The 15,052-nt window shown below is 40.3% G+C and overlaps 1 protein-coding gene across 3 annotated transcripts; it reads right to left on the minus strand.

Moving 5' to 3' along the window:
• Positions 1-1,139: 1,139 nt before the first annotated feature.
• Positions 1,140-4,116, minus strand: LOC129773175 (DDB1- and CUL4-associated factor 7). Of its 3 annotated transcripts, XM_055776765.1 has the most exons (4): positions 3,787-4,116; positions 3,470-3,705; positions 3,071-3,331; positions 1,140-2,968 (listed from the first exon to the last, which is right to left on the minus strand). In XM_055776765.1, exons 3-4 carry the CDS (start codon positions 3,259-3,261, stop codon positions 2,125-2,127), a joined length of 1,035 nt encoding a protein of 344 aa, XP_055632740.1. In that variant the 5' UTR covers positions 3,262-3,331; positions 3,470-3,705; positions 3,787-4,116; the 3' UTR covers positions 1,140-2,124. The 3 variants fall into 3 exon arrangements, with proteins under 3 accessions (XP_055632740.1, XP_055632728.1, XP_055632734.1); XM_055776753.1 differs by lacking the exon at positions 3,470-3,705 and having other exon boundaries at positions 3,950-4,116; XM_055776759.1 differs by lacking the exon at positions 3,470-3,705.
• Between the last annotated feature and the right edge of the window lie 10,936 nt (positions 4,117-15,052).

Below are 15,052 nucleotides of genomic sequence, written 5' to 3' on the forward strand. Positions count from 1 at the left end.
TATATGAAATCGCGTGTGAAGGGTTTGTCTTAAGCATTCCCCCACAAGGCTTTTTTCGACTGGCATGATTACGTCCATTATTCCTTGAGTTAATATGATTTTGTAGAGATGGAACATTAAATCAAAGCGTAGCAACAACGTAATTGCGTCAAGACAATCTCAGTGACTGGTCAGTTGAAACTCTCACTCGTTAACCCCGTTCGAATTGCTTTAAAGTGGGAGACCCGTTCTGAACGCAATGTCGTTCGAAGCCTTTTTGCTTCACAATCGCTGTTTGTTTTCATAAAAGTCAGGTATGACGAAATCCTAATGTTCACCCGACCTAACTGTTATAGTGATTCAAAATGGGATACTAAGACAAACACAGCAGCATGGTACCGACCTTTTGCTCCCTCTCCAGTCCCAAATGTACACGATAAATTCGGCTCGGTTACAGCTGACTTGCTAAATGAGCCTAATAACAGATGGGATAAAAAAAACTTCTGGGGTTAGTGTTTGGTCGTGTAACCTTTGTTACGCATCACTTCACGCACCCAGAGGTTTATCTTCGTCTCATCCGACCACAGTATATTTCGTCACTGCTTTTTCTTCTCCGGACCGATTTAATCGAAGTGGTCTTTCGCGAACTTCAGCCTCGCCTTCAGATGCTTCGGCGTCAGCAACGGAGCCTTCCGGGGGCTTCTGTCGCCTACCCCCTGCTCCACCAGTCGCCGCTGAACTGTCTGGGAATTCACGGATAGGTTCTGTTCGTCCCGGATCTTTTTCGATGCCTTGAAGGGGTCTTTCTTGGAGGCTCGTTTTATGGCAGAGTTATCCTTCGTGGTCATTTTCCCTGGGCGTCTAGTCGTTTCGAATTTTATGCGGTCGTGGAGGGTTTGTATTTACCCCCACAACGTTTCAAAGCTACCTGAGATGTTGCTGCCAACTCCTAAGACCTAAGATCCGTCAGTTCTGTTATGATCAGCACTTCCCGCTAGCAGGTATTTAGTTTCAGACGAATCGATCTCAGACCCGAGCAGCTCTGTTCGGTTTTAAAGTCTGGTATACAAGTCCACTACCGTCGCATGTGCTCTCTCGATTATGTCCACATTATCGGCGAAACCAATTGACGGTCATCGAGTAAACAAAACACACCGATCTACAAGTTACACCTTTATTCTGTTCTCACTGCTTTCGAAATGATGGTTGATTGTTATGTGATTAAATTTAATCCGGATTTATGGTTCTGTGTTAGTAGTCATACAAACGTTCCACAGTAAACTGTTATTCTGGCGCAAATATGCCACTATATATGGTGATGCTAAGAGAGATGCGGTTAAAACTATGCCTTAGTTAAATTAGTTCTATTCAGATGTGTTTATAATCTTACATGCTAGCTTGAAAGTACTTGTTATTTAGTTTGCAATCACTCTCCTCTTTTTCTTCCTTGTTTTTGTGCCATTACAAATTTGCTCCCTGCCTCTCAGCGAACCTAACGTGTAAACCAAAAATGGTTAAAAACTTTAGCGGAGAATAAATTTTGTCCAAGAACGCCGGCCAACGAATTCAATGTGTCTCTATCTCAGTTTTGTTTGCCCTTTTTATTTTCCGTTAGACCGATACATGAACACACAAATGTTGCTGCTGCATTGTTTCATTTTTTTCTTTCTTATTTTTTTTTTGTTAGTGGCTAGGCCGATAAATGCTTTTGGTTCTTTGTTTTGTTCCGTTCTAAAAATAATCAGTTGACCGACCGCACTCCGCACAATTACCGAAAATCTACAACGGATCGACAGCTCTTTTGGGACGAACGAATGATTTTAAAACCACACAAACCACAATCTCCCGGTTGCAATTCATTCATTCGTGGATATTGTTATCTACAATAGCAGAATGTGTGTATCTTCGGTTGGTAAACAAAATAATTTATGTATCACTTAATATGTACAAATGAAAGGAGACACTTTCCCATATCATTCACTTCCAGAATAGACCGTGATAATTTTTGCACGAGAAAGAAAAAACATGAACCAAATTGAGAAAAAAGGGGGAAAAAGTACCAATGAAAAAGCCCCAAATCAGTCTTCGTATGTACACTAAAGGACAAAGAAAAATTGTCTGGAATCCCAGGCGCGGAGGGAATGATTAGACCCTCAGGATTTCGCAAGCTGTTTTGTAGCAAATAGCGATCCAATCCGGTTGTGTGGCGCCCCACTGGATCTGATTGACTTCGCCCTCGGCCGCCGTATACGCTAGGATCGGATCCTCGATCGGTCGAGGCATTTGCTGGATGTCCCAAATTAACGCCTGATGGTCATCGCCGGCGGTGCAAATATGGCACGAGCTATGAGGCGCCCAGGCGATCCCATTCACGCAAGCCCTGTGGTTGCTCAATCTTGCCACCGGTGTGCACGGGACTCTCACGTCGAGAATGATTACCTCGCATGAATCCATTGCCACGGTGGCAAGATAGTTGGGATCCTGCTTGTTCCAAGCCAATCGCAGCAAGGGCGTGTGAGCGGGATCCTCGTAAATGATTGTCGAGTGTTCCAAATGACGCAGGTCGAACATACGCACACTGCCATCCGCTCCCACAGAGGCAAACATGTCTCGTCCACCTCCGGCACGGGAGAATGCAATATCGTACACTTCCTTGTCGTGTGCAATCAACTGAGTCTTGACGTGTCCTGACACTAGGTTTATTCGCCCCAACGGTTGACCGGTCTCCAGTCCCCAGATGGTGCAGGTTGTATCAATCGAGGACGTTCCCACCAGATTCGGATCGACCTCGTTCCAATCGAAAGAGGTTAGCGGAGCACAGAAGTCACTGTTCTTGTTGTTATTCAACACGCACTCCAACCGAGTGTCCGGTTCGCCAGCCCGCCAAACACGTAGATAGTCACCGCTTGTTGCCAAAAGATCAGGGAATACCCCTTTCGAATCCGGAATCCACATGATCTTGGTTGTCGGATAGGGGTGATCAAATGTGCTACGAATATATAACAGCGATTATTGATCCGTAGCGATGCATATTTCAGATGCAATCGATATACAATCTCATCCGAAAACATCGTATCAATAATGCACTTACCTCTTGGCACTGAACTCGCTTGTATCCTCATCAAGGCTGATGATCTGCACCTTGTTGTTGTACTCCTCAACAAAGCTACCGAGTGCTAGGCGGAAACGTTTATCCGGCCGAACCGACCAGTTCATCGAGTACAATGGCCATGGCGCCAGATATTTGTAAATTTCCTTGCGTTTACCACTCGTTCCGGACATCCTGCGCTCTCTGTGGATTCCACTCAACGATCGGATGTGTTGCGTCGGATTCGGGATGTCAGGTTGACTTCTGGAAAAATGAATGATTTTCCTTAAGTTTTCCATCTTGCAAAACGCACAGTGCTGTTCTCTTTAGGGGGTGCTGTCACCGAATGGCGACCGAAATCGAATCGGTAACATGTATCGACGGTAATTGAATCATCCTCACCCGCGGACTATTTATATCCGGCACGCTATCTCTCTCCCGCTTCCTTCCCCCCGCATGTGCTTTTGTCAATAACAATAACAGCAACAACAAAAAAAAACAAGATCTCGGATGGTTTACCACATCACACTGTGCGAATGAAAAGACGTAAAAAGTGTCACGATACGTCGCCCCACCTTTCCCCGGCGATGACGACAGTGAACATCCACCGCACACTTTAGTCACAACGATGCCAAGAACTAAGAAACGCAAAAAAAAAGGAGACAAAACAAAAATGCTCGTTCTTTGGCTCATCAAGCGGCGGATACAAGCAGACCTACCTCGCGTCCTGCCTCCTTAATTTTTCTTGAACTTTGTCCTCCCGCTTGTGGACGCACACCCGCCCGTGTCCCGAAAAGAACCTTCCACACTGTACGTTCGTTCGTTCGCCCACGACGCTCAACACTTTACTCTCTAGTCCTCGTTTTGGTTTTTATTATTTACCCTGTGGACATCCTCTGGTGCTCGGATTGCTCGTGGTCACGTAGCAGCTTCAGTGTCTTCCTGAATGGATTTTCATGGATGTTTTTGTTTTCCAAGGATTTTTCTTCCCGTCGGTGAAAAGCTTCTGCAAAACCTCACTGACGCGTCCGTCAAACACAGATCCGCGTACGAGTAGTGGTGTGCGCTCCTAGGGCTAACAGCTAGACGGGCGAAATACAGGGTGCGATATCCGTATTGCAACCAAAGCTTATTCAGAGGTCGACTAGTTATTTTGCGACGGTTTCCGTGAAACTTAAAAAAAATGATCAAGAGAACTTACTTCTTCAGAATGTTCAGAAACGTTTAGCACGAAAACGAACTAACAGCAGCACAAAATATAATTAATTTACCATAGGGGCTGTCCACATACCACGTGGACAGAAAAAGCATGATTTTAGACACCCCCCTCCCCCTCCGTGGACAAGCGTGGACATTCCTTATACCCCTCCCCCTGTTGTCCACGTGGACATTTCTCCAGTTTTTGGGAGAAAATCAAGAGAATCCTACATTTTTCGCTTAAATCTAATTTCAAGTATGTTTCAATTTTCTATCACATGTTTTGCTAATAGAAAAGATAGCCTTGTTAATAGTAACAATTTGTTTTAAATTCACCGATTTTGATATCAACGCGCTGTTCAAATCGTCTAAATGTTGTAATGTACAGGGGAACTTCGATATAACGTTACTCGATATAACGTACATTTTACCATTTCCAAAGTGCAAAGGATTTTTTATGTAAAGAACAATAAATTATCTGTATTGTGATGCTAAAACATGTTTTGTACATTTAATCAATCCCGAAATACAGCTGGTTTTGTGATTCCGGATTCTAAAAAAATAATCAACAGTACGAAGGGAAACACCATGAGAAAGGCTGGCTACAGCTTCTAATTGAATTTATTCATTAACTTTGCTAAAACAGCTACACAATAATGTATTATAGACTACGTTTGTGAGTTGTTTATTATGCTTCGATACAACGTACAATTTTGAAAGTGAAATGTACGTTTTATCGAAGTTACCCTGTATTGCTAGTTTTGGATCGTTCAACACACCCGAATTGTCACTCAACCGAATAAACGTTATTTGTATTGACTGCATTAAACTTTGTGCTTCGTTATTGGGAAGGGATAATGATAATGGATTGGTGGATTGAACACACTTTGAAAATAAAAATTATTAATTAAAATTTACTTCTCCGTATCAAATATCTATTCTATGTAATTTAAAATTATATTAATTTTCGAGTGGTGAAAAATGTTTAAGGAAGGTTATGTCTAATAATGATTTTATATTATAATGACCAATTTTAGCGGTAATATTATAGTAGTTAAGTCGGGGTCAGGATTACGTGTAATCAACAGTAATCAAATAACACCAAGTCAAAATTTCCATTCAATTTTTTTAATTCTAGAATGAACGTAATATGTCTCAGAACCCATTCATATACATTAATGATCGCGGATTGCGAAATATTTTCTTGTCTTACAGAAACATTAACAGTTGATAATGAGTGAGTAAGTAGTGAGTAAGGCGGATGGAGTCTTAGAAGCGCCATTGAAGTGTTCTAGATCGTTGATTTTAATACGTTCAGCTACGAGCAGTACTTATTGGAATTCAACGAGACTAGTTGCTTGGTAGAAGCTCATAATGCAGATTTCCTTCCAGTCCTACCAGATCCAGAGAACCTGCTTCGGGGTTTTATTAACTTGTTCAATATCTTTTTTAACTCAACATTATTGTGAATGATTTGCTCTTCACAATTTGCTACAAATATCTCCCGTGGCCGAGTGGTTAGCGTCACACTTTATCTTGCTGGGGGTTCGAGTTCGACTTGTACTGAGGTCACGCGTATTCTAGGGCTTTACACTCCTGAATACATTCAAGGCGTGTTCTACGGTATAGAAATTTCAACTAAATACTATCTGCTAATAAAAATGACGCAAGTTATACCTACGTTGAGAAGACTAAAGTTCCACTGGGTGCCATCTAAGTCAAGTCATGCATTTTCGTTGCGTTTATGAAACGAATCGTAGATTGAGATGCGTTCTTTCAAATGTTTTTCGATAAAATAAACCTTTATTCCGGAATCCGGTCGGATTTGAAATTAGCACAATATTGCGTTCATTCTTCTGATCGAGTCAAATCCAAACGGGTTGTGCAAATGTTGCAAACTTGCAACCCACTAGAGGCGTATTACAAAAATTACCAGATATCAATAAAGAAAAACATCATTGAAAGAAGCAGATCTCCACAGATACGGCCCGCGGCCACTCATAGAAGAATTTGTTGTTCGTTTCAATTTTCGGAAAACCTTGGTAGCTTTCGGAAAATAAATACGAAGCCGTTTTGTGGTCAAGAGTAGAAGCTGAATCGAAACCTGCACATAAGTCGTGATTTTTCATACTACAAAAATTCCAACATTTTTGTGTCTTTATCCTGACGGAATACATGATCCTCTATTACAGATTGGAATAAATTGATCGATGCCAGTTCATGCGCGTTTCTTTCAAAATATACATCTCCGGGAGGAAGTCCAGCCATATGAAAAAATATGGATGTCTGACCGGGCAGCACTCTCAGGCAACACTGTCTTTCTATTGTTGAATACAGAGTATTCAGGGTGGGCGTATATTTAAAAATACCTTGTAAATATAGAACAGATCTTATTAAATTTTGACTTTAAATAAGGGACTCAGAATGAAAGGGGTGTAAGTGATTTGATCGATTTCTCTTCAACTCTTCAACAACTTTCTCTTTAGTAAATAACTCAACTGCAAAAACGTTCCAATTTGAGTTTGCTTTAGAATCCGATAGGCGAGGCTCTGACACATTGTCAAATACAGCTGGGAATGTGTTTGCAGCTTAGTTATGACCAAAAGAGTAGAGAAATCGATTATGTCACTTACACCCCTTTCAATACACTTTATGTGTCCACGTGAACATTATCAAAACCCCCTACCCCCTCACCATGGACAAGCGTGGCCATTTTCGTAACCCCTACCCCCCCTAAAGTTGTCCACGTGGTATGTGGACAGCCCCATACGAGGGTCGTTCGAAAAGTGTGTGTAGGAATAAAGATTAGAGGAAATCAGAATAAAACCGACATCCTCCGACTTTTCCAGTTAAAAACAATTTTTTGCAAATTTTCCGATGTACTTTAAACATTTTTGCCATTTCTCACTTTACCTCTCCCGCTAAAGGTCACGAGTTCAATTCACACTCCCGACATTTTTCCAAAATGGAAGTGAAGTGACGAACCAACCAAGTGTTAAAAGTCGCTAGTAATACAGAAAGAAAAAAAATCTGACGGTTCGTGTCACCATACAACTGCTGATGAACAAACTGAAAACAGTGGTAAAATTTCAACAGTGGAATTTAAGTGTATTAGTTGGAAAAAAAATGTAAAATTCGGTACTTTTTGTGAGCTTAGTTCATCTCACATCATTGTTCAGTGTAGAGATGGGTAAACCGTTCATGAACTGTACATCTAGTTCATCAAAAAGAGTGAACGAACGGTCGTTCTTTTTTACTGGGCAAAAGTTCACATGAACTGCTTAGGGACTGTCCATATACCACGTGGACAACTTTAGGGGGGGTAGGGGTTACGAAAATATCCACGCTTGTCGACGGTGAGGGGGGAGGAGGTTCAGATAATGTCCACGTGGACACGTAAAGTACATTGAAAGGGGTGTAAGTGACATCATCGATTTCTCTACATCGACTCTTTCTTTTGGTCATAACTTAGCAGCAAGCACATTCCCAGCTGTATTTGACAATGTGTCAGAGCCTCACCTATCGGATTCTAAAGCAAACTCAGATTGGAACGTTTTTGCAGTTGAGTTATTTACTAAAGAGAAAGTTGTTGAAGAGAAATCGATCAAATCACTTACACCCCTTTCATTCTGAGTCCCTTATTTAAAGTCAAAATTTAATAAGATCTGTTCTATATTTACAAGGTATTTTTAAATATACGCCCACCCTGAATACTCTGTATTCAACAATAGAAAGACAGTGTTCCCTGAGAGTGCTGCCCGGTCAGACATCCATATTTTTTCATATGGCTGGGTTTCCTCCCGGAGATGTATATTTTGAAAAAAAAAACGCACATGAACTGGCATCGATCAATTTATTCCAACCTGTAATGGAGGATCATGTATTCCGTCAGGATAAAGACACAAAAAATGTTGGAATTTTTGTAGTATGAAAAATCACGACTTATGTGCAGGTTTCGATTCAGCTTCTGCTCTTGACGACAAAACGGCTTCGTATATATTTTCCGAGAGCTACCAAGGTTTTCCGAAAATTGAAACGAACAACAAATTCTTCCATCTGTTTCTTGCAATGATGTTTTTCTTTATTGATATCTGGTAATTTTTGTAATACCCTTCTAGTGGGTTACAAGGTTGCAACATTTGCACAACCCGTTTGGATTTGACTCGATCAGATGAATGAACGCAATATTGCACTAATTTCAAATCCGACCGGATTCCGGAATATGGGTTTATTTTATCGAAAAACATTTGAAAGAACGCATCTCAATCTACGATTTGTTTCATAAACGCAACGAAAATGCATGACTTGACTTGGATGGCACCCAGTGGAACATTAGTCTTCTCAAAGTAGGTATAACTTGCGTCATTTTTATTAGTAGAAAGTACTTAGTTGAGGTTTCTATGCCGAAGAACACGCCTTGAATGTATTCAGGAGTGTGAAGCTCTAGAATACGCGTGACCTCGGTGCAAGTCGAACTCGAACCCCCAGCATGATAATGTGTGACGCTAACCACTCGGCCACGGGAGCACAAAAATACATATTTGTAGCAAATTGTGACGAGCAAATCATTCACAATAATGTTGAGTTAAAAAATATTGGACAAGTTAATAAAACCCCGAAGCAGGTTCTCTGGATCTGGTAGGACTGGAAGGAAATCTGCATTATGAGCTTCTACCAAGCAACTAGTCTCGTTTAATTCCAACAAGTACTGCTCGCAGCTGAACGTATTAAAATCAACGATCTAGAACACTTCTAGGGCACTTCTAAGACTCCACCCGCCTTACTCATCAGATAATGTATCTTCAGATTATCAACTGTTAAGATTTCTGTAAAACGAGAAAATATTTCGCAATCCGCGATCATGAATGGATTCTGAGACATATTACGTTCATTTTAGAATTTAAAAAAAATGAATGGAAATTTTGACTTGGTGTTATTTGATTGCTTGGTTAATTACACGTACTCCTGACCCCGTCTTAACTACTATATTACCGCTTAAATTGATCATTATGTATAATATAAAATCATGATTAGACATAACCTTCCATAAAAAAATTTCACCACTCAAGAATTAATATAATTTAAAATGACATAGAATAGATATTTGATACGGAGAAGTAAATTTTAATTAATCATTTTTATTTTCAAAGTGTGTTCAATCCACCAATCCATTGTCATTATCCCTTCCCAATAACGAAGCACAAAGTTCAATGCAGTCAATACAAATAACGTTTATTCGGTTGAGTGACATTTCGGGTGTGTTGAACAATCCAAAACTAGGAATATGTACATTACAACATTTAGACGATTTGAACAGCGCGTTGATATCAAAATCGGTGAATTTAAAACAAATCGTTACTATTAACAAGGCTATCATTACTAATAACAAAACATGTAATAGAAAATTGAAACAAACTTGAAATTAGATTTGAGCGAAAAATATAGGATTGTCTTGATTTGCTTCCAAAAACTGGAGAAATGTCCACGTGGACAACAGGGGGAGGGGTATAAGGAATGTCCACGCTTGTCCACGGAGGGGGAGGGGGGTGTCTAAAATCATGCCTTTTCTGTCCACGTGGTATGTGGACAGCCCCTTACCCAGTTCAGAATGAACTGTGTACGAAGACCGCTGGCTGAAATGTGTATACAGTTCAGTTCAGAACGAACTGTGTGCGGTGAACGATGAACTGTGTATACAGTTCAGAACCAGTTCAGAACGAACTGTGTACGATGACCGCTGGCTGAGCTGTGCAGAACGAACCGTGTATGGTGATCCAGTTATAAGAGGAAGGCGAGCGAACGAGTGATAGATTAATTCTGCTGCAAGGTAAATAGTCCTCAAATTAACGAATGGAAACAAACGGTAGTCCCATGAAATAACAAAAATAAGATGTCGGTATTATCGTTTTCAAAATAAAACGCAATATTTCAGGATACGGTAGTTCTTAAATTGGATTGTTCGATTATTTATCAAATGAAGGTTTAATTTCATATTTTTAAGTCGAGGCTAAATATATCTGTAAGATATGCGAATCTACCCATAGTTAAAAGCGAAACGATTCAAACAGTCTTTTTCAACAGCATATAAAATATTTGTGTCGCTGATATGAATTGTTTTTATATTATATCATATTGTGCTCGATAATTTCGAGAAAGCCGTTTGCGTTTGGGTACAGTTTTGCTATACCAGTTATTGAAAAACATCGTAAGAAAAGCAGCGCAGCGCTAGTTTGTGCTGGAAAGAATGAATCACGGCTCAAACTAAATCAAAATTTCAAAATCATAGTTTGATTTTCTATTCTTCTAAGATATTTTTAACAAAATTCGGACATATAATTATTTGCTAAAAAAGAGCATTTTATGAATGAACAGAACAGTCCTCCATAACATCTCACAGTTTTTTATACTTGCTTTGGCATATCCCTCTAATGTACGAAGGAGTGAGTGAACTGTTCAAAAGAACTAGTTCACTTAAGTGAACGGTTGGTCACTGAACTCTTCATTAAAGTGAACCGTTTTGCCCAGTGAATTCCGTGTGATCGATGCTCACTGACGGATCTAATTTTTTGTAGATGCCTCGTGTTTATGTTTGAGAAAAAAAAACGGCAGAACTGAAATGATATTCAGTTGAAAATCAGGGTGCGTTTATGACCAGGTAGTCTGAACTGACTAGTGCATCAGTAGCAGTGAGGCTGTGACGTGTTAGCTTTGCAAGTATTATGGAGCGGTATAATTAATTTGTCTAAATAAGTTTATTTCTTTTGTATTTTGGCTAAATGGATACAGTTATTCATTGCTGCGAAAAAAAAATCTATTTAGATTTTTTTTTTCTAATCAAAACCTAGGGGAAACTGTGGTTCGGTAATTCAGAGTTAAGCTTCCTGAAGCTCTCTGTAGCTCTACGATACCTGCAGTGCCTGAATTAAGCTATCAGAACTAGCAGAATCACTGGGTTTTTCATTAGAGATGTTGATAGTGCTGCTCCCGTTTTAATTTTACGGAATATCTCTCTCGGAATAGTCATATTTCGTCCCATTAGAAAACTGGACCAATTCCGCGGATGTTATAGATGATTTATGATTTTTTAGTATTGCTCGATGTCAATCAACACCTTTCGGCGAGCCGTCCGTTTTTATTTCCCAAGGCATGAGAACCGTTGGCCTTTCTGACAGTAGGAACAGCTAAAAATAATCATTTTTGTGTAATAATGGCAACTATAATATAGATTTGTTCGAATTTACCCGTTTGTATCAGTTTTCGACGATAATGTACATACTTCCAAGCTTCCATCCATGAATGAAACAATCTGGACTGAAGTGACGCGAGCAAATGTACATGTTTTTAGTATTCCTGTTTAGGTCCTGTTCAAAGAATCGAAGCCATTTCTTCTGAAAAGTCACATCCCTTGGGGATCGATGGAATGATAATTTGTGGTATATGTTTTCATAATTCGAGTTGGACTCGAGCCCGGTATCAACGACCGAACGCTCACGCATCCGGGTGCCACACATCGAACCATAGAGTTATCTGAAAATATAATTATTTTATATATCCTTCCTTCGCAGTCGGGCCGCCGTTAAAAGACCACTTTAAAAAGCAACCCAGAAACGACACATCCTGGGTACTTGTGAAGGCCGTGCCAGATGATGGTGGGGGAGCGAGCGTTCCGCTCAAGCTCTTGTGCAAGGACACTAGCACACTTTCATGTTCTTTGAAAGGACGGATTGGTTCCACAAGCACGTTAACAAAACCACCTCGATCGCAAGTGGAATGTATCACTTTTTGGCACTTCCTTCTGGATGGTTGCTGGTTCTCCGGTGGAATCAGGATGATGATTTGCTAATTAAAGAACTAGTTGATGGTTTTGGCTTTTTACAACTTTATTTGACACGGTTTAATATGAAATAACATCTACACTTGTTGGTGGTTGGATATGGAGTGAGAATGAATCAAAGAAATGCAAATATGTACACACTATATACACAGAGTTTTCTTCTCTTTCTCTCCAGTTGCATTGGCTGGTGGTGATTAATAAATAAGTTGGTCGTTTATCTAGTTGATAAATAATTAATACATAACCAGTTTTACAAATAAAAACGAACTGATTTAATTTGCAGATATGAAATCACCTCTTTATGATATCGTTATTTCACTTAGCTTCGTCTATTCAAAAGTTTCTTCGGACATGTTTGTAAGAAGTCACAGCAAATCTTTCAGTTCAGTCAAATCTCAAGAAGAAACGCTTGCTGTCCCGTCAAGCTATCCCATAGCATCTTCTGAGTTCACTGTAACCTGACTGCCAAAATTGTCAGACTATTAACTCTTCAGATTAATCGAACATTTGACCCGTTGGATGAATTTCAGGTTGTAGCCTATCCCTTCATTCTGACGGTTGTTTGCTTGATCCTTCAGAAATAGCTATTGAGCCTTCTTTACTTGACAACAGTCGTTCCCTCGATCTTAAACGAACCCCAATCATAGCTGTGCTTCTTTTTAACGAAATTTCTTCTTCTTCTTCAATGGCACTAACGTTCCTAGAGGAACTTCGCCGTCTCAACGTAGTATTACTTGCGTCATTTTTATTAGTACTTAGTTGAGATTTCTATGCCAAATAACACGCCTTGAATGCATTCTGAGTGGCAAGCTCTAGAATACGCGTGATCACAGTGCAAGTCGGAGGAAATTTCTTTGACGAAAAATTCCCCCGACCAGAACGGGAATCGAACCCGAACACCCGGCATGTTAGTTATGACGCTAACCACTCGGCCACGGGTGCAACGAAACTAACATATCCAATTCCACAATAAGAACAAACTCTACCATGTTCCAATCGCTATCACAATTCAGATTTCACATGGCTACATTATCGCGCGCGTGCTCAAACTTATGTAGACTACTTTCTATTTTCTTTTTTTTTTTCTCTTTTCATTTCTATAAACATACAAAAAATCCTTCATTATCATTGAGACGAAGATGGCGAACGGGCGGGGCATACGTTTCTGCTTTGCTCGCGTCACATTGCCAAAACTTTCCGCTTAGCTCGGAAAGCAAACATGTCAGGACATGTTGGGAACAGTCCTAGCAGAGTTGCAAAATCTCACACTCACTTTACTGACAGCGCAAGATATTGAGACAACATCAAAATCAACCACCAATGGCCCTGCAGTTCATGACAAATGAACCAAACTTAATTACATGCAACCGACACTCCGTCACGTGGAACATTTGGTTTTTGCATTATTCCCCACACTCATTCGTTCCACTGTCTCACTGAGAATTTACGCCCGAAATTTTCATACGCATCTTCGATCAGCTGACAGTGGAAGGAAACAAAATTCCATACAAGGAAATATCATCTCATTGACACCGCGTCAGACGTTTAAACGCGTGTTCGTGTGTATGTTTTCCTGGTATGTTTCTAGCCCCGGTCCCATTTTTGTGCCGCTTATTGCAAACACATCGATGGGCAACGGCACATTTGAGTGCTGAGTTTATGGGTGTATGACCAACGAAAATTTCACCAGGACGCAATGAAAGCTGATATTTTCGGCTTGAGCATTCACTGACATCGAGAATGAACTGATATTTCTGTTGATGGAACGAAAACTATATCAAAACAAACGAGAAGGTGAGCCAGCGGTCATAGGCACAGCGGCACCGCGATAGAAAAATGTGAAGAGTGTCGGTGGAGATATTTTGCACTGATAAAAATTGCTTTTCGATTTCAACATGTTCTTTCGAAATTTTGCATCCTTGAGTCCTAGTTCCGTTATTCTAACTTCTATGGTTCACTAATGTGCGATTCACATAGCACGTTACGGAGAAGAACGTCTACGTTCCGTCAACGTCTCCACCAATTCACACATGCAGTCAATGCTTCCACCAGCAGCGTCACGTCAAATGCCAAACGAATGCAATGCCCTCTTTCAAATCAGCATGCCTAGAATCAGTTCTAAATTTTGAAAAATTCAATGAGAATCATTGAACTCAATTATTTATATGCTTAAACCCCGTAGTCCGACACTTATGCAATAATAATAATAAATAGAATAATTCTTTCAACTAGTCGCGAATAATTTTCACTCCGAAATTTGGAGCTAAGAGATATGTTCTGTATAACCAAATCAAAACCAAAGCCGAGACACAAAGCCCAGACAAAAACCAAACGAGCCGTCCGTCTCCGTCAATTATTCTTTTCTACAAACCCTGCCGGTCGTTTTCGTTGAACGTATGCTGACGGGTCGTTACGTTGCTGATGTATGTGAATGTTTTCATGAGAATTGCATGGTAGAATCATTGACGTATCGTGACGTGACGGGACGTGAACGTGACGTGTATGTTGTATGTGAATCGCACTTAACTCCTCTATCTCACGTATTATTGACGTATTTTCAAATAAAAAGTAGCAAAACACGTAATATTCGCAACAAAAAAAATACACTTGTTATGAATTGCTCTACGATCGCTTCTTTCCGTCAAGGCAGATGTCATAGTTGAGAGTGTATAAGTGAGTCGTGTCGGACACACTTCGAGTCCAGGATACCTTCTCATAAACGTACCCTGCAATTAGAAGTAAAAGTGTCCAATTAAACATGGGCACTACGGGTATGTCCCATTGGGAAAATGTCGCATTAAATGTACATTACTGTACATACTCCGAAGCATTGCCTCCGCGGCCTTAAGCACCATTCACACATTGAGGTGATGCAATTTTTGCCGAAAAATTTCGGGCGAAAAATGGACATGTCAAACCACGACTCACCGATTTCTGACAACACTGGACGGATG

This window comes from Toxorhynchites rutilus, chromosome 1 (assembly GCF_029784135.1).
Source record: "Toxorhynchites rutilus septentrionalis strain SRP chromosome 1, ASM2978413v1, whole genome shotgun sequence".
Taxonomy (NCBI): Eukaryota; Metazoa; Arthropoda; class Insecta; order Diptera; family Culicidae; genus Toxorhynchites; species Toxorhynchites rutilus.